The sequence below is a fragment of the Cimex lectularius genome, unplaced genomic scaffold (assembly GCF_000648675.2).
Source record: "Cimex lectularius strain Harlan isolate CLEC.00 unplaced genomic scaffold, Clec_2.1 scaffold84, whole genome shotgun sequence".
NCBI classification, from domain to species: domain Eukaryota; kingdom Metazoa; phylum Arthropoda; class Insecta; order Hemiptera; family Cimicidae; genus Cimex; species Cimex lectularius.
The window spans coordinates 861223-885091 of NW_019392631.1; the positions used below are offsets into that span (position 1 = coordinate 861223).

The following is a 23869-nucleotide window of genomic DNA, read 5'->3' on the forward strand; positions in this document are numbered from 1 at the left end:
AAGGACAGATCAGACATTAACAAAAATAACAAATATTGGTCTGATTTAATTAATGTGTATTTAAGAACAAAAATACGTGCAAACAAAAAACAGCTGTTAAATTCATGACTGCCATGTTGGTTACCTACGCCCTAACGGATAGCAATATGACTACATTTTCGATCTAACATCTCACATTGGCCCTGGCCTGTTAGATCTAGCAATGTTAACTAGCCGATTCTTACATGTCTACGTCATCATTTTTCTCGATCTAACACGACCTAGCAGGGTTAACACAAAGATCGTGAATATCCCTATTATTCTTCTTTTTTTTTTTTTAAATATGCACAGGTGTAATGGCAAAAAATGGACGTTCTGTCAGCTTCATAGCGTATGGTATGCCTTGTCTTTTTGGGATAGAACAGTTTTTGATTCGTTTTTAGGCGAAAGGCATTTTCGCAATTAACCAGATCTTTTCCGTCTTAATAAGCCGCCTGTTGAGTATCCGGATTCTCACCACGATACTTTACCCTCCAATAAAACCGACCGAGACAAAAAGTCTCATATAGTAGTAGATTATCGCCAGTTTACAGAGAAGAGATAAGCTTTTATCGCCTTTATAAAAGGAATATACAGCTATTAATTATCCCCCTCTCTTTGCTAGACAAAAACGGACTACTATATATTATGCAAAGGAAGTGTAAAGACGGTACCTGAATAAAATAGCGGTGGAGCTGGTTTCTATTGGAGCACTTAGACGGTGCAATTAAACAGGTTGTGGCCTGACTGAAGGCGGAGAAGAGCCGTGGGAAAATCCTGCGACCTACATTGTCTCTTATTTTCAAACTCTGACCCTTGCGCCGCCTGTCTTCCTGATTAATCGAGCCGCTGGCCTCCACATTCATATTTAACGCCTTATTTACACCGGTCTTTTATTGCGCAAATCGTGTTTGCCTTAGCGGCGATGAGCTACGACGCTAATCAGCGGACCTTGAGACTGACATCATGAGCTTTTCATTTCAACGGAATAAAATAATCGCTTCGGTTGTGCAAAAACAAAATTAAAAGCATTGAACATTCGCCACAAAAACAAATTCACCAAAAGCCTGATTTAAATTCTGTTTGAATTCCTATACTTATTACATTCTTTCTTTGGAATTAACAGAAAAACTTTTACTACTATTTAACCCTTTCCTCCGTCTAAATTTGACAAAGCTTAGATAATCCCATGAGCTTTGGGAAAAGTTCAGTGTTTTACTTCAATGTTTCATCCCGTGTATTGGCAATACTGATTTTTTTGCGCCAATCTATAATTTCCTACTTGGAATCTTCTATCTCCAACATGTTTCTTCATCCCACCTCTTTATCTTGTATCGATTGTTATATTTGCAGATTATAAACTTGTTCATATTAAACCTATAATTTAACCCTATCTTGCTCAAAGTCGCTTTAGTCAATGCTAATTTTTCCAATTTTATTTAAAGTTAGCGAAATTCCGCGAATATAGGGCTAGTGGAATGTTTCATCCCGTGTATTGGCAACACTGATTTTTTTGGCGCCAATGTATAAACTCCATCTTGGAATCATTTGTCTCCAACATGGTTCTTCATCTCACCACTGTACCCTGTATCGATTGTTATATTTCCAAATTTGCTTGAATTTTGGACGTTTGAATGTGTGAGCAAATGTCTAGTTTTATGAAAGGGATACCATGGGTAATGTGGAAACACAAAGTCAATTTTAAAAAAATTGGTATAATTTAGCTAATCCCATGAATTTAAGGCGGGTACAGTGTTTACCCTTCAATGTTTCATCCAGTGAATTGGCAACACTGATTTTTTTGCGCCAATCTTCAAACTGGTAATTTTCCATCTCCAACATGGGTTTTCATCTCACCACTCAATCTTGTATCGATGGTTACATTTGCAACATATAAAATTCTTCATATCTAACTTAAAATTTAACCCTTTGTTGCTCAAAATTGATTCAGAGCAATGCTAGTTTTTGTAATTTTGTTTAAGGTTAGCAGAAAATCCCGCGAATATAGGGCCAGTGCAATGTTTTACTTCAATGTTTCATACCGTGTATTGGCAACACTGTTTTTGGCGCCAATGTATAAACTCCATCTTGGAATCATCTGTCTCCAACATGGTTCTTCATCTCACTACTATATCTTGTATCGATTGTTATATTTCCAAAAAATAATATTTTTCATATCTACCTTAAAATTTAATCGTTTGTTACTTAAATTTGCTCCAGAGCAATGCCGACATTAGCAATTTTGTTTTAGGTTAGAGAGAAATTCCGTGAGTTTAACGTGGGCGCCGTATTTATGTCCTAAAGTTAAAAATCTCAGCGTTATTTTTAACTCTAATCTTACACGGCATGACCATGTGAGCTCTATTATTAAAAAGGTGTAATCAATCCTCATTCTCTTCGACGTTTTAGCTTTTTCATTCCCCAGATAACTAGACTTTTCCTTAATAAGCCACTAATAATTCCTTTATTCTTTTACTGTAGTGCTGTTTTTTTCATTTTCCTTAGACTCAATCTGTTCATCACCTTAAAATTCCTTATCGTTCCTGCATTAGATATTGTTATGATCTTAAAACAAGAGATCATGTTTCTTCCAGTATTAACGTCTTTAGTAACTTTAACATTCTAATCACATATAAACTTAGAGTTTTAATACACATATTTAAAATTAAAAGAAATCAATTTCGCCAATATCTAGCAACTTTTTCCCCATATTCCTTATCAAAGTGCACCAGTTATATCCCAATCCTTCAAAACTCTTCTAAAATTTGAGTCTTATCCTTCAGATTGCAGAGGCAAGACTCTGGAGCTTGGTTTTACTTTCCCAGGATATTCAGGTCCATGGTATCTGTGTTTTTAAAAAGGACGTGAATCATATTCTTTTCTTCCGTCTTCATTTTCTTTTTCTCGTTTCCTTTTCCCTTTTTCTCGTTCTGCTTTTCTTTCATATTGTGGTGTCTTCATTCGATTTTAAATACTTAATATTTTAAAGAATATATTATTGTCATTACTGTTTTGTAATGTTTTATTATTATTATTCTACTATGTTTATACAACTAAATTTATTTTTAAAATATGAACATATAAGGGGGTATAAAGTCCTATTTGTACTTTTAAACAAATAAATAAATAAAAAATAACATAAGTTTGTAATAAAAAAATCCGCTCACGTGTAGTTGGGACATTATGACATGAATTCCTTTTACTTTATAACAAAATATGAAAAAATTTTTAATTGTGACAACTATCTGTGGGTAAAATATACGCAATACTGCATCTACTGCCATGTAATATGTTCATAGATTCGCAACAATCCTTTAATTTTAATTACTAATTTTTACATTGAGTGAACATATAAAAACAATTATCCGTCTGTACAATTTTTTTTACATTTTGATATTTTATTGCAGGCGCTGAGTGGGTTCCTGATGATGATGACGCAAAATGGAAAACTACTTTACATCTCGGACAACGCAGCCGAGTATCTCGGCCATTCTATGGTAAGCATCTACCTAATATCAGTAATAGTTAATTTATAAATAAACATTAGTATGCTGCTCGTAACAAAAACAAAAAATGTTTCGGAGACGCCAAGGGCTTTCACTTCATAATACTACTAATAGTATTAGTTAACATATACAAGTACACGAACTACAACGTGCCTCACTAATACTACTAAGTGATATTGTACAAGTAAAAAATTACAAAATGTACAAGTCTGCTGTACGGTTAGCAGGAAACCGGGAATCAAACACATTTTCTGTTTCAACCAACACAGGTTGCTTTAGTTAGAGAATCGAAAAGGTTGATGTTATTGCTTATTGCTCTTATTATTTTTAGTTTTGAAGGGCGTTTTAACGGCTAAGGTTTTCAACAACGCCCTAACATCCAAACCTTTGCTTGGGTTAGCTATATCCATTCTGAGTGCTATAATAAGCTATAAAGCTCTGACTCCAAACATTCACTCATAAACTAATCTATCTTATTGCCATCCAAAGCTTTAATTTATCCTTTTAAAATTCTTAATTTGAAAGGCCAAATGTATGCAAAAATCCCATTTTAAATTATTCAATTTATTCCTGTTAATATTTTTGTTCCATAATTTAAACATTTCCCATAGACTTGTACGGCCAATAATAATAATAATAATAATAATAATAATAATTTATCAATTAATTCAGGTTTTTAGTTGAGATAAAAAGTCAGTGTCACGAGCGGGATTCGAACCCACGACCTTCGGCTAGATACGCCGCTGCTCTACCACCCGGGCACTAACTTCCCATCTCAACCCCACCTTTTGAATTTTCCCTCCTTTTTTCAAATGTCGTGTAATCTATTTGATTCTCGGCGACAAAAGTGTCCGAGTCGTTAGACGTTTGTGAGAATTTAAAAGAATATTATTAGTTGAACACCAATTATTAAATTAATTCATCTTTATGTAAGGTATTGGTTGAAATGAAAAAAGTTAGTGTCACGAGCGGGATTCGAACCCACGATCTTCGGCTAGATACGCCGCTGCTCTACCACTTGAGCTATCATGACCTCGATCCACTCAGGTTCAAATCCCGCTCGTGACACTCACTTTTTTAGTTAAACTAAAAACCTTAATTAATTGAAAGATATTAATTGGTCAAGCGGACCACGAAAACTAGTGAATTTAATAATAATAATAATAGAGTCAGACTAGCAACAGTCTCAGCATGAGAATAGACTCATCGTTATCCTTTTATTCTTCCATTCAAATATGATAAATAAACTAATGCTACTTATCAATAATAAGAAAAAAAATAACACTTCTTTTTCTTTATTCTCTTTTTTTTCGAAGGAATCTATCTTGCGATTTTGGGCATTGCAGTTTATTACCCCTCAATTTGTACTTTCTTCTATTTCATTTTCTGCTCTGGCAGCCTGAACAGAGAAAAAAATATTTTTCAACAACTCCTTCAAAACACTAGCAAACATTCAATGGTATAACAATTTTGGAAAAGACCTAAATCCCATTATAAATAGAAATAAATTTGAGATAGCTGAAAAGTGCTCTTCGAACCAGACACTGGGCACACAGTAATTCCTTTAAATCACTCGAAAGCTTATTGCTCTTTTTAATATTATTATTACCGTTACTGTACCTATTATTGAGGATTTTATGGCGGAATCAGTGATTTATTTAATGTTCCATAAAGAGGAGGAAAATCGGCCATATTGAAAAACTAACTTAGATTTGTGGTGACATTTTCTGCCCAACCATAATTGTGAGAAATAAACAAGTTTTGATTTGATGTCTCCTACTATACAACTTACTACTATCCAGTGAAATAGAATGCAATACAGAGTGTTTATTTTATCGAAAGTGCTACCCCTTTTCTTGTAGGGTCTTCTATTAGAGGTCCTATCTCAATCAGGAGCCACTCGAATCTGTACTATGACATTCTGAACGACTCTTTAAATTCAAAACCACTTGCAAAATCAAAATGGATCCATGTTTTGTTGCTTTGTCTACGTATAGAGTCATTTTGTCGAGCAACAGTCAGTAATTTGTTCGTTATCATTATTGAAAAATAAATCCTCCAGAATTGTAAAGAAAAGCAGGAACAAAACTAACCTGACGTTTGGAAGTTTACACTAATATTTTGGAAATTCAGGCAGTCTCAGTCTTGTATTAATAGTTCAAATAAATAGAGTATATTACAAATATTTATATTTGTATATTTTTATTACAAATATTTATGAAACGAAATTCGTTGTCTTTTAAACAATTTTTCTTCACTTTCGATTTTACAGTTTGTTCATTGTACTTTTCTTCCTTTTCATCGTGAAACAAATTTATAGAAAGTACAAGCTACTACACTATTTAGTAGGGCCCAGAAGGCTATGAGAGCTACAACCGCTAGAAAAGCTTTGATTTATTGAAAATATTCAACAGATTTAATCAATACGAAACAGATTTTGTCAATCCAATGTAGGTAAAACGTTTTTTTTTAATCCGTTTTGGATCTGGATCGAAATTGACAAAATGAAGACTAGCTGTACATATAGCAAGAGCGATGATGGTCGGGTCTACCGGTCGTTCTTGCTGTATGTACAGCAAGTCTTCATTTTTTCAATTTCGATCCCGATCCAAAACGTTTTTAAAAAGGATTGGATTAACTACAATGTAGGTAAAACTTTTTTATTTAAATCCGTTTTGGATCGGGATCGAAATTGACAAAATGAAGTATGCAGCACATATAGTAAGAACGATGGTGGTCGGGACTTGTACGTTTTATGGTCAAGCGCGAAGTACAATTGGAATGTTGGAAAAGCAGCGATGTCATAAAAGAAACGTTCAGGGTTATTGTTATTCTAAATAATTATTCAGAAATCGTGAAATGCGGTCTGGTGTGATGTAGGTTTCAGAAAAACATTTTCTTTATCGTGCCAACGTTTCGATCTTTATTGGGATCATCTTCAGGGCTCAAAGTGTTTGTATTCTGTGTAATTGTGCCATTCTTGCGTGTCGTGTTGAGAGTGCTCTCTTTCTGAATAATTATCGATTAATGGCCACTAATCACCACACATTTCTACACGTTATTCTAAATGTTTTTAATTTTTTATGAAAGACTGCGGTAGCCTAGTGGTTAGCTAATCAAACTCTCGGCTCGTTGACCAGTCATAGGTTCGATTCCGACCGTCAATCCTGGAATTTTCTGAACGCTGAAAATGCATACAATATAATATTATCGTCTCTCACATTTGATTTTTTATTATTTTTTAAAAACGAGTTACTAAGTTGTACTATAGAACTAGATATATTTATTCTGTTTAGCAGCTTGTCTAAATTACAGTAATAGACCATTATATACTTTATTTATTGGTATTCATCGTAGATGAAATTTTGTGAGTAGTGTCAGCAGCGATTAGATAATCGCTGGCTTTTATCTTGTTTTTTGTTCGAGTCGAAGGGATTCCGCGCAGATGGCTGCATTAATGCATGAGCCGCTGGGATGCATCAGAGAGGGAAGAATCCTTGATTGATGCTGGGACCACGCATTGTCTTGCCACTTCTCGCATGCTCTAATTGATTGAAGCCCTTGTTTATCCAGTTAGAAATTAATTGACAACCTGCTAACTTCCTAACAACTACATGGTTCTCTACGCTTACCTCAATTAACATTAGCTATCACCTCCGAGTTCGAAGGGGAATTTGGTTTTTTTCCAGGATTAGAATGTTACTATGTAAATATTAAAAAAGAAAATATTTTTAATCGCAATCTTAAAATGTGCAATACTTTGGATGACAATTTCGAATTTAATTGTACTAACTTTTTAGTTACTTATTTTTTTCGTTTCATCAGAAGATTCATCTTTCACTTTTTCCTAAAATGATCTTAACTCGGGTCTCTTTTTTGTTGTTGATGATGATGAAGAGATGATAAAAGAATATGTATTAGGGAAAGGGTTGTATGAATGCACCCACCTTCTAAACAAACCAAAGTTGATATAATAAAAGTCTCCAACTATAAAACAAATCAACAATGCAAATGTAAAATTTAGTGAAAAATCAAATGTATTAATAGGAAAAAGTTAGTGTCACGAGCGGGATTCGCACCCACGACTTTCAGAGTTATACGTTCTGTTAGTTTAGACTAGGCTGAATTAACTAATAAAAATAAATAAAATTCTAGGGGACGTGGCCGCAACGGTTTAGGCGTTGACACGGCGCTCATCACTGTAAGGTAAAGGTCCCGGGTTCGAATCCAGCGGCCCTGCATTCGAACCCTACATACAAATGGGTTGTTTTTTTTCAAAAACACCGGCACCCCGAGGGTTGATATAACCTCTGCTGTTGAGAACCCTCGTTAAAATAAAAATAAATAAACAAATTTATAACATAAGAAACGTTTACAAATGTTAAGGTCAGGAAATGAGAAAAATCCAAATCTCGGCGTTTTGCCCCATATTGCTATTACAAAATGTTATCGATATTTTATTCATATTATACGTTCTGTTCGTCTGGACTGGGCTGAATAGACAGTTTATGCCATAAGATTTTTTTTAAATTTATTTAGTCATTCATTTTCTACCTGAACCACTACTGTAGTACATGTAGTTTAGATACATTTACATTAATGACCTTTACATTACATTATATACATTTTTTATGAAATTTAATATAATAATTATTATGATTATATATTGTTCATTTCCCGCAAAGTTACAATTTTTAACGAATTGTTCAAACACTGTTACATTGTTTTCACTGGAGAGGTTTCTTCCAGGCCAGTCCGATCCATTCAGCAGGAGGTGTACCAAATTTGATCTCTTTGCATCCAGCACTGGGCAGTGGAACAAGATCCACGTCCTGAAACTGACAGTAGCAATGATGTAGTCACTCCAATTTTATGCAAATATTCAATTCACTAATTTCGTGGTCCGCTTGACCAATTAATATATCACAATTAATTAAGGTTTTTAGTTGAGATAAAAAAGGCAGTGGCACGAGCGGGATTCAAACCCACGATCTTCGGCTAGATACGCCGATGCTCTACCACTTGAAAAATGGCAAAAAGGAGGGAAAATTCAAAAGGTGGGGTTGAGATGGGAAGTTGGTGTCCGAGTGGATCGACGTCACGGTAGCTCAAGTGGTAGAGCAGCGGCGTATCTAGCCGAAGATCGTGGGTTCGAAAACCGCTCGTGCCATTGACTTTTTTATCTCAACTAAAAACCTTAATTAATTTATGCAAATATTTCATGTTTGGCCCATGTCCAGTGAGTGTCTCCGTCAGCTTTGCCGTTATATTGAGTGTCAATCCGCCCCTGTCTTGTACTTTTTGAAAAAACTTTCTGGTCTCTTCCCCTTTGGTTGACTTTCTCCGTGCAAGATCCCATTTTGTAAGAGGATTTTCGAAGAGGCATTTTTTTTAACAGGGATGAAGGGTATTTATTGTTCTCTATTGGTATTTGAATATAATCAGCAGCTTCTTTGGCCAGTCGGTCCGCTTCTTCATTGCCTTGGATTCCGACATGTGATTTCACCTAAAGCAAAGCCAATTGTTTTCCAGCTTCCCTCAGTTATTTGGCTCGGACCCTGATATCTTCGCATAACTGTCTATGGTTCTTCGGATTAATACCTTCGGATCCCATAAGAAACGGTTAACAAATGTTTTGTTCAATTTTACCATTTACTAAAATTATCGATATTTTATTCATATTGTAAGTTCTGTTACTCTAGACTGGGCTGAATCAACAGTTTGTAATATAAGAAACGGTTAACTATTGTAAAAAGTCATGAAATTAGAAAATGAGAAAAAAAGATATCTGGGCGTTTTGTTCAATTTTGCCATTTACTAAAATTATCGATATTTTATTCATATTGTAAGTTCTGTTACTCTAGACTGGGCTGAATCAACAGTTTATACTATCAGAAACGGTTAACTATTGTAAAAAGTCATGAAATTAGAAAATGAGGAAAAGCCAAATCTGTCGGTTTGCCCCATTTTGCCATTTTCCAAAGTTATCGACATTTTATTCATATTATAAATTCTGTTACTCTAGACTGATTCAAACAGTTTACACCATAAAAAACTCTTAACAAATGTGAAAAGTCATGAAATTAGACAATGAGACCCCAAATCTTGGCGTTTTAATATTTTGTCGAAAGTACTACAGTCCAAGCTATGGAGAATCTGTTTTTGAAGAAAACTTCTTTTAGTACTATGCTGGAACTAAAAGAAGTTTTCTTCAAACACAGATTCTCTATCTTGCGTTGTGACGCATTTTACCATTTTCCAAAGTTATCGACAATTTAGTCATATTATTAGTTACTCTAGACTGGGCTGATTAAACGGTTTATACAATAAAAAACGCTTAACAAATGTAAAAATTGACGAAATTAGACGTTTTCTCAATTATTTGTGAAAAAGATTTATCTTATCTAGCATATTTCATAATAAAACTATGAAAACAAACCAACAATGCAAATGTAAAATTTAGTGAAAATTCAAATTTATTAATAGGAAAAAGTTTCACGAGCGGGATTCGAACCCACGACCTTCGACTTTTAGAGTTATACTCTCTGTCCGTCTGGACTGGGCTGATTAAACATTTTATACCATAAGAAACTGTTAACAGGTGTAAAACGTAATGAAATTAGAAAATGTGAAAAAGCCAAATACGGCCGTTTTGCCCAATTTTACCGTTTACCAAAATTATCGATATGTTATTCATATTATACGTTCTGTTATTCTAGAGTTGGCTGAATAAACAGTTCATACAATAATAAACGGTTAATAATTGTACAAAGTCATGAAATTAGAAAATGAGAAAATGCCAAATCTGTCGTTTTGCCCCATTCTGCCATTTTCCAAAGTTATCGACATTTTATTCATAAGTTCTGTTAGAGTAGACTAGACGGTATAAACGGATTATACTACAAGGAACGATTAACAATTGCAAAAAGTCATGAAATTAGAAAATGAGAAAAAGCCAAATCTGTAGCTTTGCCCCATCTTGCCATTCTGCAAATTTTTCGAAATTTTATTCAATTACAAGCATATTATAAGTTCTGTTAGAGTAGACTAGGCTGAATAAACAGTTTGTAATATAAGAAACGGTTAACAATTGTAAAAAGTCATGAAATTAGAAAATGAGAATAAGCCAAATCTGTCGTTTTGCCCCATTTTGCCTTTCTGCAATTTTTTCAACATTTTATTCATATTATAAGTTCTGTTAGAGTAGACTAGGCTGAATAAACATTTTATACTACAAGAAACGGCGAACAATTGTAAAAAGTCATGAAATTAGAAAATGAGGAAAAGCCAAATCTGTCGTTTTACCCAATTTTGCCATTTTCCAAAGTTATAGACATTTTATTCATATTATAAGTTCTGTTACTCTAGACTGGGCTGATTAAACAGTTTATACCATAAAAATCTCTTAACAAATATAAAAATTGACGAAATTAGACGTTTTCTCAATTATTTATGTAAAATGATTTATCTTATTTTGTATATTTCATAAAAGTAAGAAAGTATGTTCTCTGATTCTAGTCATTTTACTTTTCCAATATCCAACAGATTGAAAATTAAGATCAAACCAAAAAATAAATAAATACAACGTTATGCAATCGAACATTTATCCCACAAATCATGCAATACGAGCTATAAGAGCGCATGCTTTTCTTTTCTATTGTTTATTTGTTCGTCTGTTTACTAGCGATGGGTCCCTGTTATTGTTCGGCCAGGTGGCGTTTTAGTTTTCGAAGTAGCTTTCCCGAGCGAGACGGATCTCGAGATAAGAGGGCGTATTCTCCACGTGTAGTGTACTTAAAGATTTCACTGCCAGTTCAATTGACAACCGGGCCAGTTATAAATTAAAGCTCTTAAAAGCCGAGACCACTGATTCGGCCTCCTGGTGGAGATAATGCTCCCAGAAAAGGCGTTAATGGCTTTCCAAGAAGCCTTATAAATGATTTGCCTGTCGTCCTAAAGGATAACCGCGTTTAGCATTTTGGAGACATATTTTAATCCGGTCATTTCGTTTTTAAACCGAAACCGTTCTTTCTAGTATTCTACCATGTTCAACCAAAAAGATTTTCTTTTCACTTTACGTACTGCTATACTTACTCTATGTATCTCACACATACTGGCCCGACTCGAAACAATGGGTCGACCCCCGGTGCACTCCGGCCAAACGTAATTGCATAATGAATACTCCTTCGCCGTGTTTATTTATAGCGAGTTGTGCCCAGTACACATACGATGTGCTGAGTGGGGCCCTGTTCTTATGTAAATTGCCCGGAGACACGGCATTGTCTAAAAATTCACCATATAGGCTCCACACTCTATGTAAATATCCATTATTTTCGCTCTCACGTCGTTTTTCCTCGATGGACGAGTAACTTTTCAGTGAGAACTCGATTTACTAAACTGGCATCAAAGTTCTACTCGTTGTGTACAACCTGGTTGAATCGAGAACGAGTCCTTGTTAAACGTTTAGAAAACGAAAATAAGCACTGCCTCGAGTAATTAAACTCATATGAACAGTCCAGCCGTAAGGTTATTTAGTAGCACCGGGCCGCCTGACGTCAATAAAACTCGGCCTGCGGCAATAAACGGCAAGACCGTAATGAGAAGATTTTAGTATATTACAATTAGACTGTATTGTCCGGCGCAACCTCTTCTCTCAAACAGCATCCTTATATCAAGAGATTAGTCGCAATATCAACGGTGCGCACAAAAGGAGGCCGGGGGTACGTTGAAAACGAGTGCCGCTATTTATCGCCCTCTTTGTCCCCTGGACCAGTTTTTGTCCCCTACATAAAACTGCAGTTTATCTTCCGTGGATAAGTAAATTTTATTTTAATGCTACGCCAAAATATGCAGGATCGAACAAGTAAAAAAAAAACATGTTACAACCACTTTGGTCGGCATATTTCAAAGGAACATCCTCTTTTCGCGAGATGAGATTATTTCAAAATGTTTCACTATTTTTCTATCTAGACGATTGCGTTTCCAATATGTTAGATGATGTGCAATAGGCCAAAACATGAATAAAGCAACAGCCTTTTGTTCGTGTATATAACAATATATAAAATAAGCAATATAAAAAATAAATCAATAAACTAATCGCTAACCGATGAAAACCCTTTGGAAATAAACCTTCTGAGTAGAAAAAAGTGGACGGAATGCGCCTGTAAAAGGTGTCTCTTGTATTGGGCATGGCTGAGTCACGCTCGCTGATGGTCAGTCAAATCATATTACAATAACAACAAAAACTAGGAGCACAATAAAGGCCGCGAACCTTGTATCTCCGTCTAGTAAATGCCGGTTGTCTCGCAGCAGCACACTGGCGTCAAAAAGGTTGTCAGGCGGAAACAGGACAGCTGTGTGTTTAGTGGCGGTCCACAATGCCGGTTTCTTGGCTGACAAAACCAACGGTAGCAATTACACTTCACGGGCAATACCGATAACTCGTTTAGATGCTTTTTTTTGTAGAGCCCCGAGGGACACCTGACCCCTGACTGGTTGAAGGCATCACACGTATCTGACCATAGCAGATAACGGTAAATAACCACTGCCACTATATTATAAATTGCCAATCGTTGTTCATAAAAAGTACTTCTCTAGTCATCGTTTTTTCTTACTTGATAAGAGAAACATTGTGAAATTTCTTGCCAGACATACCATTGTAGAACAGGTCATAAACCGTATGTGTCTTTTGTTTTGCCACTCCTAAGCCTTTGCGGTTTCTCGGCTTGCATTGGTATGAAGCTTTTTGGTTTATAAACGGAAGCTATGTTCTTTCTTTTGTCAAATAGACGGTCGCATCTCGCTCTACCTGACAAGCTCTTCGTCAGTGTACTTCACTGCCTCCGGGATGGACCTCGCGGATTTTTTTAGGAGGATTTTAGGAGGAGGAAGAATAGGCTTTATATATCTTTTATATGTTCTTACGCTTAAATTAATGTAATAATTTATTTGGATCATTTACTTTTCTGTTGCGTTCGTCACCATGTGTCGGCCATCCTTTCCTTTTCATCGTGGCCTTCCACATTTTCACCGTTGCATCAAATCCGGCAAGACTAGATATCGCAATCTTTGAAACCTCTACAATCACTTTATACAGCCATTTAATCTTTAAATTAATGTACATGTCACACTCACATGCTACATGCTCAACTGTTTCACGATCTGCCCACACGTCCATTTAAGATTGAAACTGTGTAATTTTGCAGCGAAATCATCGTGTCACAGCTGAGATTTATAATGATCGATATTTATATTCATATTCAGCCTTGTTTCAATCTTCGGAAAGAGTTTGTAAGTATGTATTACTGTCAATGACTCGTCCCAACGCTGCTGCCATTTATCTATCATGCAAGCAGTTGCTTCTTGACTGCAAGATTGATGACCATTGGTTAATCCCATGCTGCACATAGTGCGTTAGCTTGGTCAACGGGTGGTTGTTCCCGCAATTACTTGAAATGCATCCGTCCACACTGATTTGAACGATTGCGTGACTGCCAGCAGTGCCTTCCCCTCCGCTTTCACAAGTCGCCCATTCAAAAGATCTTAAGTCGCGGGTCCGCGCTGGTACTGGATACAATAAGACGGCCTTACAAGTGCCTTATTATAGGTATTTCTTGTCGTATGGGAAATTCCCCAAGTCGCGATCTCATGACTGCTATGCGTGCTGAGATCTTGTCATTTATATGGCCAGCATTTGGTCCAAATCGTAGGGCAGAAGCCATTTTGATTCAAAGATATATAATGACGGGACTGCCGTCAATTCTGATGACTGGTGGGGAGCGAGTGTTCATCCGGCCTTTCAACAACATAAGGAACGTTTTATGTGGGGCTAGCTGGAGTTTCACTCTCCTGAACCTACTCAGTAGCATGACCGGAGTTCTGCCTTTTCTTTCCAGGTCAGCTTTAGTGTCAGCTGGGATAATAACTACCATGTCATCTACATAAACAATTGCCTTTATTCCACCATTGAATAGTTCATAATTGGCTCCATCGAATAACACTGTCCACAGATGAACCTAGAACCGATCCTATGGAAAAGTGCAATCAGGTCATTAACCGTACGTTTTATTTTAGCTTTTAGATAGTACATGCCATCCTTGCCACGCAAGTGACTGTGTTATTGTACTCGCCCAACCAATCGCACCGTTATAACAACACCTAACTTCAGATTAAAAAGGAAAGCTACAGATACAATGGTATGATATGGTGTACAGATTCTCCAAATTTCATGAAGGATCAGGCGTTTTTTGAACAAGCCCAAAATTCATTAGGTAAGTACACCTCGGCCCTTAAACTGAAATAAATGACATGGATTGCCTCAGAAAATCTTGAAAGAGGTTAAACTGAAAAAAAATCCTCATAACATTGTATAGTCAAGCAGCTATTAAAGCAATACCATGAAAGAAAAAAATCACATCAAAATTAACCAATGAATGCAAACAAAATCTCCAAACCCTGGGGAAAACACAATCTGATGACATCATAGAAACCAGGAAACAAAGAAATTTTGGGTAGCGAAAAAGCAACACTCTGGCAAAAGGAGAATCAGCATGACCTTACATAGGACCTGAACCTATTCTTGGGATGACAAAACAAACATAGAACCTTCCATCTCTGAATGGATCCAAGAAAGACAAAAGTGGATAAACTCTAAAGGTGCTATGATAAAACAATCCTCACCAAGAATGGCGAACTCACTGATACAGTGAATGCAATGAAGAGGAAGAAGCTGCCATCCATGTTGTCTTTGAATGCAAAGCAACCGCTTAATGGAGACTACCTTGGATACAAAGAAAACCCAGGGAACGGAATAGTAGCAAGGCATTCAATGATCCAATACATCTTAAGAGAAGGATCGGGTCGATTGTACTGAACTAAGGAATAATCAAAGTACTTAAGCGAAAAGGCTGCAGTCCTTGGGAACAGAAAAACCGTATAGTTTTCTAGTATCCATCATCATCATCACACTGAATTTATTTTTCATCAGATTAAAAATTACTATATTTGTATTTATGCCATGTCTGATTATTATTGGTTCCTGAAATCAGTCGTTTATAGACTTCTTATTAGAACATCGGTATCTTGTCCATCTAACGTTATTGTCGCTTGAATGATTGATCTAACAACCTATAATATATTTTTCTAATATGTTTCTAATTTGTAGCTAGCTACTAATGAATTTCAACAAAAGCCCGAATTTTGTAGTCGCTCCGTTGTCTAGAGAGGAGTTGGAATTAATTCGAATTAACAATAGACTTTATTCAAACATCGTTTATAAAACACTAGAGGGATTTTTCATCGAGTTGTACGTCGATTAGTCATCCTCTCCCGGAATTTCTACGAAGGGACAGACAAAATGCCGTCTCATTCAGCTGGCTGAGTAAATATTAGCACTCCCTTTCAGAAACCCCTTTGCATAATCGAATCACAACCATGTCCTCTACAGGGTCCTCCAGGTGAAACTAAATAATTCATCGAATGGTCCGATTATGGCACAAACGGCAGTCCGTTCACCCGAAGGTCAGACTAGACGGACGATCTCAACGTTTTTGTACAAATCTAACGGTCGATGGAGTCGGTTTGTTTGTTTTTCGAGGAAACAAAGAAGTCAAAGAAGTTTTCGAATAATTAACACTATCTACAGAGACGAACTTAAATACTTTCACGTCCTTTTAAGGCTAATGTAATAATACAAATGAATACTATTTAAAGTTTTCTCAATTGAGAGTTGAATGTAAATCTTTGCATAAAATGACGCTTCCGTACCAATGTAAATAAAGTTGAAAATTAAAGACAAACTAATTCTTAAATATTTTAAAATTTTTGTTAATAATCATAGGAAGGCAGTAGGCATCATAGTTTCCCCAGGAAGTTTGCATCTGAAAGATATCTCTGCAAGTAATGGTTATGACCAGAGATCGGATTTTTATGAAGTAAAAATTGCCAAAATATCCCATAAAATATGCAATAATATGCAGCATTAATACGTTAAAATATGCAATGGTATGCAGTAAACCTTTTTTTTACTGAGACAATATATATATAGGCTTGTCTCTCNGTCTCTCTCTCCTCCCTCTGTCTGTCTGTCTCATTCTCTCTCCCTCTCTCTCTCTCTCTCTCTATCCTCCCTCTGTCTGTCTGTCTTCTCTTTCTCTCTCTCTCTCTCTCTCTCTTTCTCTTTCTCTTTCTCTTTCCTTCCCTCCCTCCCCCTGTCACTCTCTCCTCCCTCTGTCTGTCTGTCTCATTCTCTCTCTCTCTCTCTCTCTCTCTCTCTTTCCCTACCCCCTGTCTCTCTCTCCTCCATCACTCTCTCCGCTCCTTCACTCTCTCTCTCTCTCTCTCTTTGGACGGATCTATCTTTCTTATTTAAATTGCGATTATGGACATTGTACTTTATTACCCTACAATTTGTATTTTCATCTATTTCATTTGAATTCAGCCTGAAAAATTCGTGAAAAAAGAAAGAAATCTTGCACGCACAACTCTCATTCAAACACTAGCAGACAAACATTATTGTTATCAATTTTGTTTATCTGAGGGTCTTTGATCCTCATAATATGGATACATAATATACAAGTACGATAAACGTAATTAAATCAACACTGTTTATTGTTCTGTCGTCCCTCTGTACTTATTATAGCTCTCTCTCCTTCCGAATAATAAAATAAAAATTGTTGAATGTATCACTTTTCGGATTATGATAATTTATGTGAAAGGAAAAGAATATATCCTCCAAGTGAAGACAGGAATGCAAAAGAGTTATTAAATAATAAGGCACGTACCTTTCCAAGGAGGTCCGATTCCTTTATTTTCGACTTTTAATTATATTCCCTGTTTCTTAAGACAGATGTATAATGAGAAGGTGGTATAGTTCATAGCCGTGGCGGGCTCTATCCATCAAGGGATTGGACTGCACTAAACTGAGATATAATTGGTAATTGGAGTGGGGCAATGGTCTATTAGTCGAGTGGGTGGGTTATTTATACGTAAGGATCGCTATTAATGGTATCTCGTCAGGGGGCCGATTTCTTCCTTCTGCCCATCAGTCCCAGACTCACGGACCACACGAGACGACCTTCTCACAGCTGGGACGGGCTTTTGGGAAATAGCGCTTCTTCGGCGAACTTTTGTCGGCCTTCCGTCCTCTTGTAGTCGTGTCGGCTCCATGCGAATAGCCCGGATTAGAGGAGGACAACTCTTGAGCACATCAACTGATCCGAGATAAGCCCCTTTCCCACAGGGTTCACCCGGATTTCCGCCAACCGTTGACCAGACTGCGATGAACTCGATAATCTGCTTTTTTTGCTTTCTTATCGTTCTATTTAAAATTAAAACAACGTAAATTCTCTTAAACCGTATTCTGAAAGTGCCTTATAAATAATCGAGTTGCTATTATCCGGCCGGTTAATTCTATATTTTTAATTTACCTTTGATTAAGACGCCTGTCATTGTATAACATGTAAAACAAAATTTGTAAAATTGATGTTGTCTGGGTATGTTTTTTGCTATTTGCCCAACAGTTCTACTCATTTGATACCTCGCTCCCAAGGTTATCGAGGCTTTTGAACAGCTTTAAATTTGATTCAAACATCTAAATTACAAACTAAATACAACTAGATGACAAAACAAGAAACATGAATCCCCTAGCATTAAAAACCGAGCTAAATTATTATTAAAGAAACTGAATGAAAACAAACATAATGTATTTCGTATTACCCACCTTTTTTTCTCTACCCAATTATTTGACAATAGAAAGTACATACTTGTTTAGTGGTCATAATTGACCATATTACTTATTCCAATTAATTATTCTATTCAAATAAAGTTTTAATTTTTCATCTCAACAAAACCTTAGATAAAAAGAATAATTAATTGAAAAAAACAGTACATTTGTTACAAAATAAACGTCTTCCAAAATTGACAGAAAGTGAGGGTCCGCAACAGCAGAGGTTATATCAAACCTCAGGGTGCCGGTGTTTTTGAAAAAAAAAGCCCATTTGTAAGTATGTCGGGTTCGAATGCAGGGCCGCTGGATTCGAACCCGGGACCTTTACCTTACAGTGATGAGCTCCGTGTCAACGCCTAAACCGTTGCGGCCACCGACGCCCCCTATCTGTACAATTATGTATATCATGTTATGAGATACAATATTATTTATCATTTGCATTATATACTGAGGGGAGTGCCCAACCGATGTATTTGGAGGTCATTGTGAAGAGTAGTGTTGAAAACGTAGTAGGGAGCGTTGACAATGATATGTTTTGAGGACTTTGGATTGGAAGTATTGTATCTTTGGGATTGTTGGACGGTTTAGCGGTGCCCCACAGTTCTAATCCATATGTCCAAATCGGTTTCTTTAGTGTCTTATAAAGTGTTTGTTTTTTGTTGATACGTATATTGTTCTTGATAATAATTTTTTACAGCGGTCCGAAGCGTCTGTTTAATTTGTTATCTTTCAGTTTGTATGTCGGTTATAGGTTAGACGAGAGTCGAGATAGAACTCAAGGTAGCATACACCTAGCATACACAGTTTTGGGTTAGTAGTATGACGCCCCGCTGACAGAAAGTTAACATATATTTACTCAAAAGCATGTAAAATATAATCATGTATTTCCATATCCTTCATTGTGAGATGTTTGATGTGTTCCTTCCCTGGGTAGAATGTTTTTCCATGTATATCCTTTTTAAAAGGATTTTTTTTTAATAACTGAAATTTTTAAGGATATTTTGTTTTATGAAAAGTCATAACTGAACATTTGTCAGAACTTAAAAGAATATTATTAGTTGAACACCAATTATTAAATTAATGGTTAGTTTTTACATTTTTCAATTAATTAATCTTTCTATGTAAGTTTTTGGTTGAAATGAAAAAGTTAGTGTCACGAGCGTGATTCGAACCCACTATCTTCGACTAAATACTCCACTGGTTTAACCACTTGAGCTATCGTGACTTCGATCCACGTATTGTTTAAATATTTTTTATGAAATTTTAGTTTTTTTAATAGCGGTATGTAATAGGAACATTTGGTTGAATCAGTTTTTTCACTATTTTTTTTTGTAATATATATGCATATATATTAAGATTTGTTTATTAAAAGGGTTATATTCAAAAACTAAAATGTGTGTGTGTGTGGGGGGGGGGGGTAAATTGGATGTTTTGAGTAGTTAGTGAGTAGTAAAAAAGGGCAGTGTTATTTTTTTTATATATTAGATCATTGCTATGGTTCTTTAACCGGTTTTTCGTATTCTTCGTTTGGCCAATAACGTTTCATTATATTCACCACAATTTTTATTTTATTTATCTTTCTAGTAGCTTTTATTTGGGGCATATACGCAGATAGATAAAAAAGTAGCCACTCCTAATATTTTAAATTATCTCTTAGACAATCCTCTATTAATTATGTGACAACAATATTTACTCCGTGTTAAAGAATTAATTGCAACGGTTTAGACGTGACACGGCAATCGACACGTCATAAGGTAAAGGTCCAAGGTTCGAATCCAGTGTCCCAGCATCTGACCCGACATACTTACCAATGGTTTTTTTTTTTTTTTAAACACCCGCAACCTCGTAGTTGAAATGCGCTCATTAAAAAAAGAGAAAAAAAACCGACTTGGGTTTACAATTGGATTTTGTAAATAAACCTTTGAATAATCTTTCCTTTGCTGGTTTTTCTGTAGAGATTCTTTCCAACGTTTGATTTTTTGAGTTGTAACATTGTTTTTTAGAATGAACAGAACCACTGTCCGTAGGGACTTCCATAGCTAAAAAAGATACTGAAGGGTACTCATAAATGCATGGATCAGGTCGTCATCGTGTCATGAATTGATCGTTTTATTATTTCGAATGTACTCCGTAATCGATATTCTACCGCTGTTGAGATCAAGTTAGAAACGTTAATGCCAATTTACGCATTGTAAGGTGCAGACTTTCAGAAGATGGCTTTCCTTCAGGCCTGCCACTGGTCCTGAACTTCTCACATGGCACACAACAGCTCGGTTGAGTTTCACAAGAAATCACATCAATTGGTCCCAGTAAGATTAGACTAAAAACTTATTTTGGATGAGCCAAGATTTTGTTTGACGTGTTCTAATGGCCGAGAGAAGACTCCGATGAACAGGAGAGCTATAAATCTCCATTCCGGAGAATCTATGGAGGTGGTGGTGCAGAAACTTGATCTTCATCGTGGGTGCACTTGTTAGGTACAATACGTTGAAGAAGTGTTACACACTGTAAGGTGAAGATTTTCAGACGGTAAACCGCGACAAGGCCTGCAACTGGTTCAGAACTTCTGACAAGACACCGAACAGCTCGGTTAAGTTCCGCAACAACTCAATTGGTCCCAACGAGGTTGGACTAAAATCTTATTTTCGGTTGAGACAAGGTTTTGTTTGCGGTCTTCTGACGGCTGAGAGAGGGTTTAGAGAAGAACAGGAAAGCAATATATCCCCGTAACATTTTCACTCCGGACAAGGTATGGAGATGTTAGCGTATGGGTAGTCATTTCCAAGGAACGTTGCAGAAAATTGAACTTCATCGAGGGTTCCCTAACAGCGATGCATTGAAAATGTGTTATTGAAGAAGTTTCTTATATGCAATTTGACGACGGTTTTATTTTTATGCATGACACATGCCCTCACATAGCCTGTATCGTTCATCGTTAGTGACTACCTGGAACGGGCTTCAATTCAATGTTAGGAGTGGCCAGCATGAGTCCCGACTTAAACCCTATCAAACACCTTTGGGACGAGTTGTCAAAGACGTAAAAAGTCGCCGAGTTATATATCAGAGTATTTGCAATCGCTGTTGGAGGATTATGAAAATATTCTACAGCTAATTCAGGTTTTTAGTTGAGATAAAAAAGTCAGTGTCACAAGCGGGATTCGAACCCTTGACCTTCGGCTAGATACGCCGCTATTCTACCACACGTGACACTAACTTTTTTATCTCAACTAAAAACCTTAATTAATTGAAAGATATCAATTGGTCAAGCGTACCACGATAGCTCAAGCCGAAGGTTGTGGGTTCGAATCCCGCTCGTGACACTGACTTTTTTTATCTCAACTAAAAACCTTAATTAATTGAAAGATATTAATTGGTCTAACTAGTGAATATTCTACAACACTAAATTAAAAATATCTAAAATCTATGGTATGTCGAATGTGAGGTGATCAACGCTATTGGAGGAAATACTGAGTTTGCTTCATTGTTTGCATAGCAACATTTTTGGTAATTTTTTCCCCATTTTTATTTAGCTATATCTAACATTTTTCTTTACAAATGTCCAAAACAACAAATACAACAGTAGTATAAAAAAATTATAACCATTGCAAGTATTTGCTTTAAAAATTTTTTTTTTTTAAATCTAAAAAAAAAACAGGGTAGCCACTTTTTTGGCCTCACAGTGGAGTATAAATAAATTAATTTTTGTTCCATTTTTATTTAGCTATATCTGACATTTTTCTTTAAAAATGTCCAAAACAACAAATACAACAGTAATATAAAAAAATTATAACCATTGCAAGTATTTGCTTTAAATTTTTTTTTTAAATCTAAAAAAAAACAGGGTAGCCACTTTTTTGGCCTCTCAGTGGAGTATAAATAAATTAATTTTTGTTCCATTTTTATTTAGCTATATCTGACATTTTCTTTAAAAATGTCCAAAACAACAAATACAACAGTAATATAAAAAAATTATAACCATTGCAAGTATTTGGTAAAAAAAACCAGGGTAGGCACTTTTTTGGCCTCTCAGTGGAGTATCTTTTATTGGCTGGGGGGGGGGGTAACATACTATCTATTTTATTTTGAGGTTAAAACCCAAACTTTATATGATCAACTCCATATGTTTTCATAGTTCTAACTATTTTATATTAAAACCAATTTCTCCAAAAAAGGATATAACTGGAAACACATTCTACCCATGAAAGGCATAGATCAAGAACTCACAGCAATTTAAATTAAAACTAAAATTCCACTTGAAATCATAATTTTAATAGAAATATTTCTGATGTTTTCCATACGGTGAAAAACAGTGTTCCAACGCAGACGATAAATCCTGAAAAAGCAAGGAACCAGGTGGAGTTGTTTTTGTGTTAAAAGCGATTATTATGCCTTGTTTCTGAACTTGGCCGTCATCCGCTGCCAGTTATTGATAGAGACAGGATAATAGTTCTAATATATTGGACAGAGGAGACCAAGCAAATAGAACACAATTTTCTCATAAATCCTGTTTCGATCTTAATTGCCGTCAGGGCTACACGTCTCACAGGAGATCAATCAATCAATGTAGCAAATCGCGATTTAGCACTTTAGCCCCGATAGGCGCCGCCTCGGGATGATCGTAGATTTCCAAACATTTTCATTAAGATTTTTGTATTTTCCGTCCTTTCTTTTCTGTTAAGAGTAAGCTTTTACTTACAAACATTAAGTACTGTCTTGTAGTAAACAACACAGTACTGTGTCAGTATGGAGTTTTTGGGGAGGTCGTGGGTTCGAATCCCGCTCGCGACACTAACTTTTTCATTTCAACCAATACCTTACATAAAGATTAATTAATTGAAAGAAGTTATTTGGTAAATCGGTCCACGAAATATAATGGAACCAATTATTAAGTTTTACTAAGGCACGTTGGAGTTGTAAGCAGTCAGAAACAAAATTAATTTTTAGGAATATTTTAAAAAAATCTGCAAAAAATTAACATCATGACGGATGGGAGAATCAGAGGTAATACTGATATAGATTTTAAACAGAAAAGGCCCTAAGTGCGACCTTTGAGGAACTCCAGATATTGCTAGAAAACTATGCGACAATACTGATTTTAATTTTACTTTAAGCATTCGATTTGGAATAACGTTTTTAAACATTGGGTTTACGGTATTTAACACGATACTTTCAAAAACATTCCCTGCGGCAGATTGTATACAAGTTAGTCTGTAATTTGAAATATTACTTTTATTACAACTTTTAAAAACCGGAACTATATAACTACTTTTAAGTGTATAAGGAGGGGGCGTCGGTTGCCGCAACGGTTTAGGCGTTGACACGGCGCTTATCACAGTAAGGTAAAGGTCCCGGGTTCGAATCCAGTGGCCCCGACATACTTACAAATGGGCTTTTTTTTCAAAAACGTCGGCACTCTGAGGGTATATAGTTCATATGACCTCTGCTAGTATGTAAGGAAAAATTCCTGTAGATAGGGATTTATTAAAAAGGGAAACTAAAATGGGAGAGTTTGCAATATAGTAGAAATCCGTTTATCCAGACTTGACCGGGACGGGTCAGGATGATCGAAAGTTCGGATAATCCGAAAATTTGTGATTTCATTAGTATCTTGTCATAAAAA

The 23869-nt window shown here is 35.9% G+C and overlaps 1 protein-coding gene across 1 annotated transcript in view; it reads left to right on the plus strand.

Annotated features, from left to right (window-relative positions):
- Positions 1–23869, plus strand: part of LOC106662892 (neuronal PAS domain-containing protein 4) — a 185417-nt gene that overhangs the window by 98463 nt on the left and 63085 nt on the right. The window contains exon 4 of the mRNA XM_014387332.2: positions 3426–3515. Coding sequence (XP_014242818.1) covers positions 3426–3515 — 90 coding nt within the window. The remainder of the gene's footprint in view (positions 1–3425; positions 3516–23869) is intronic.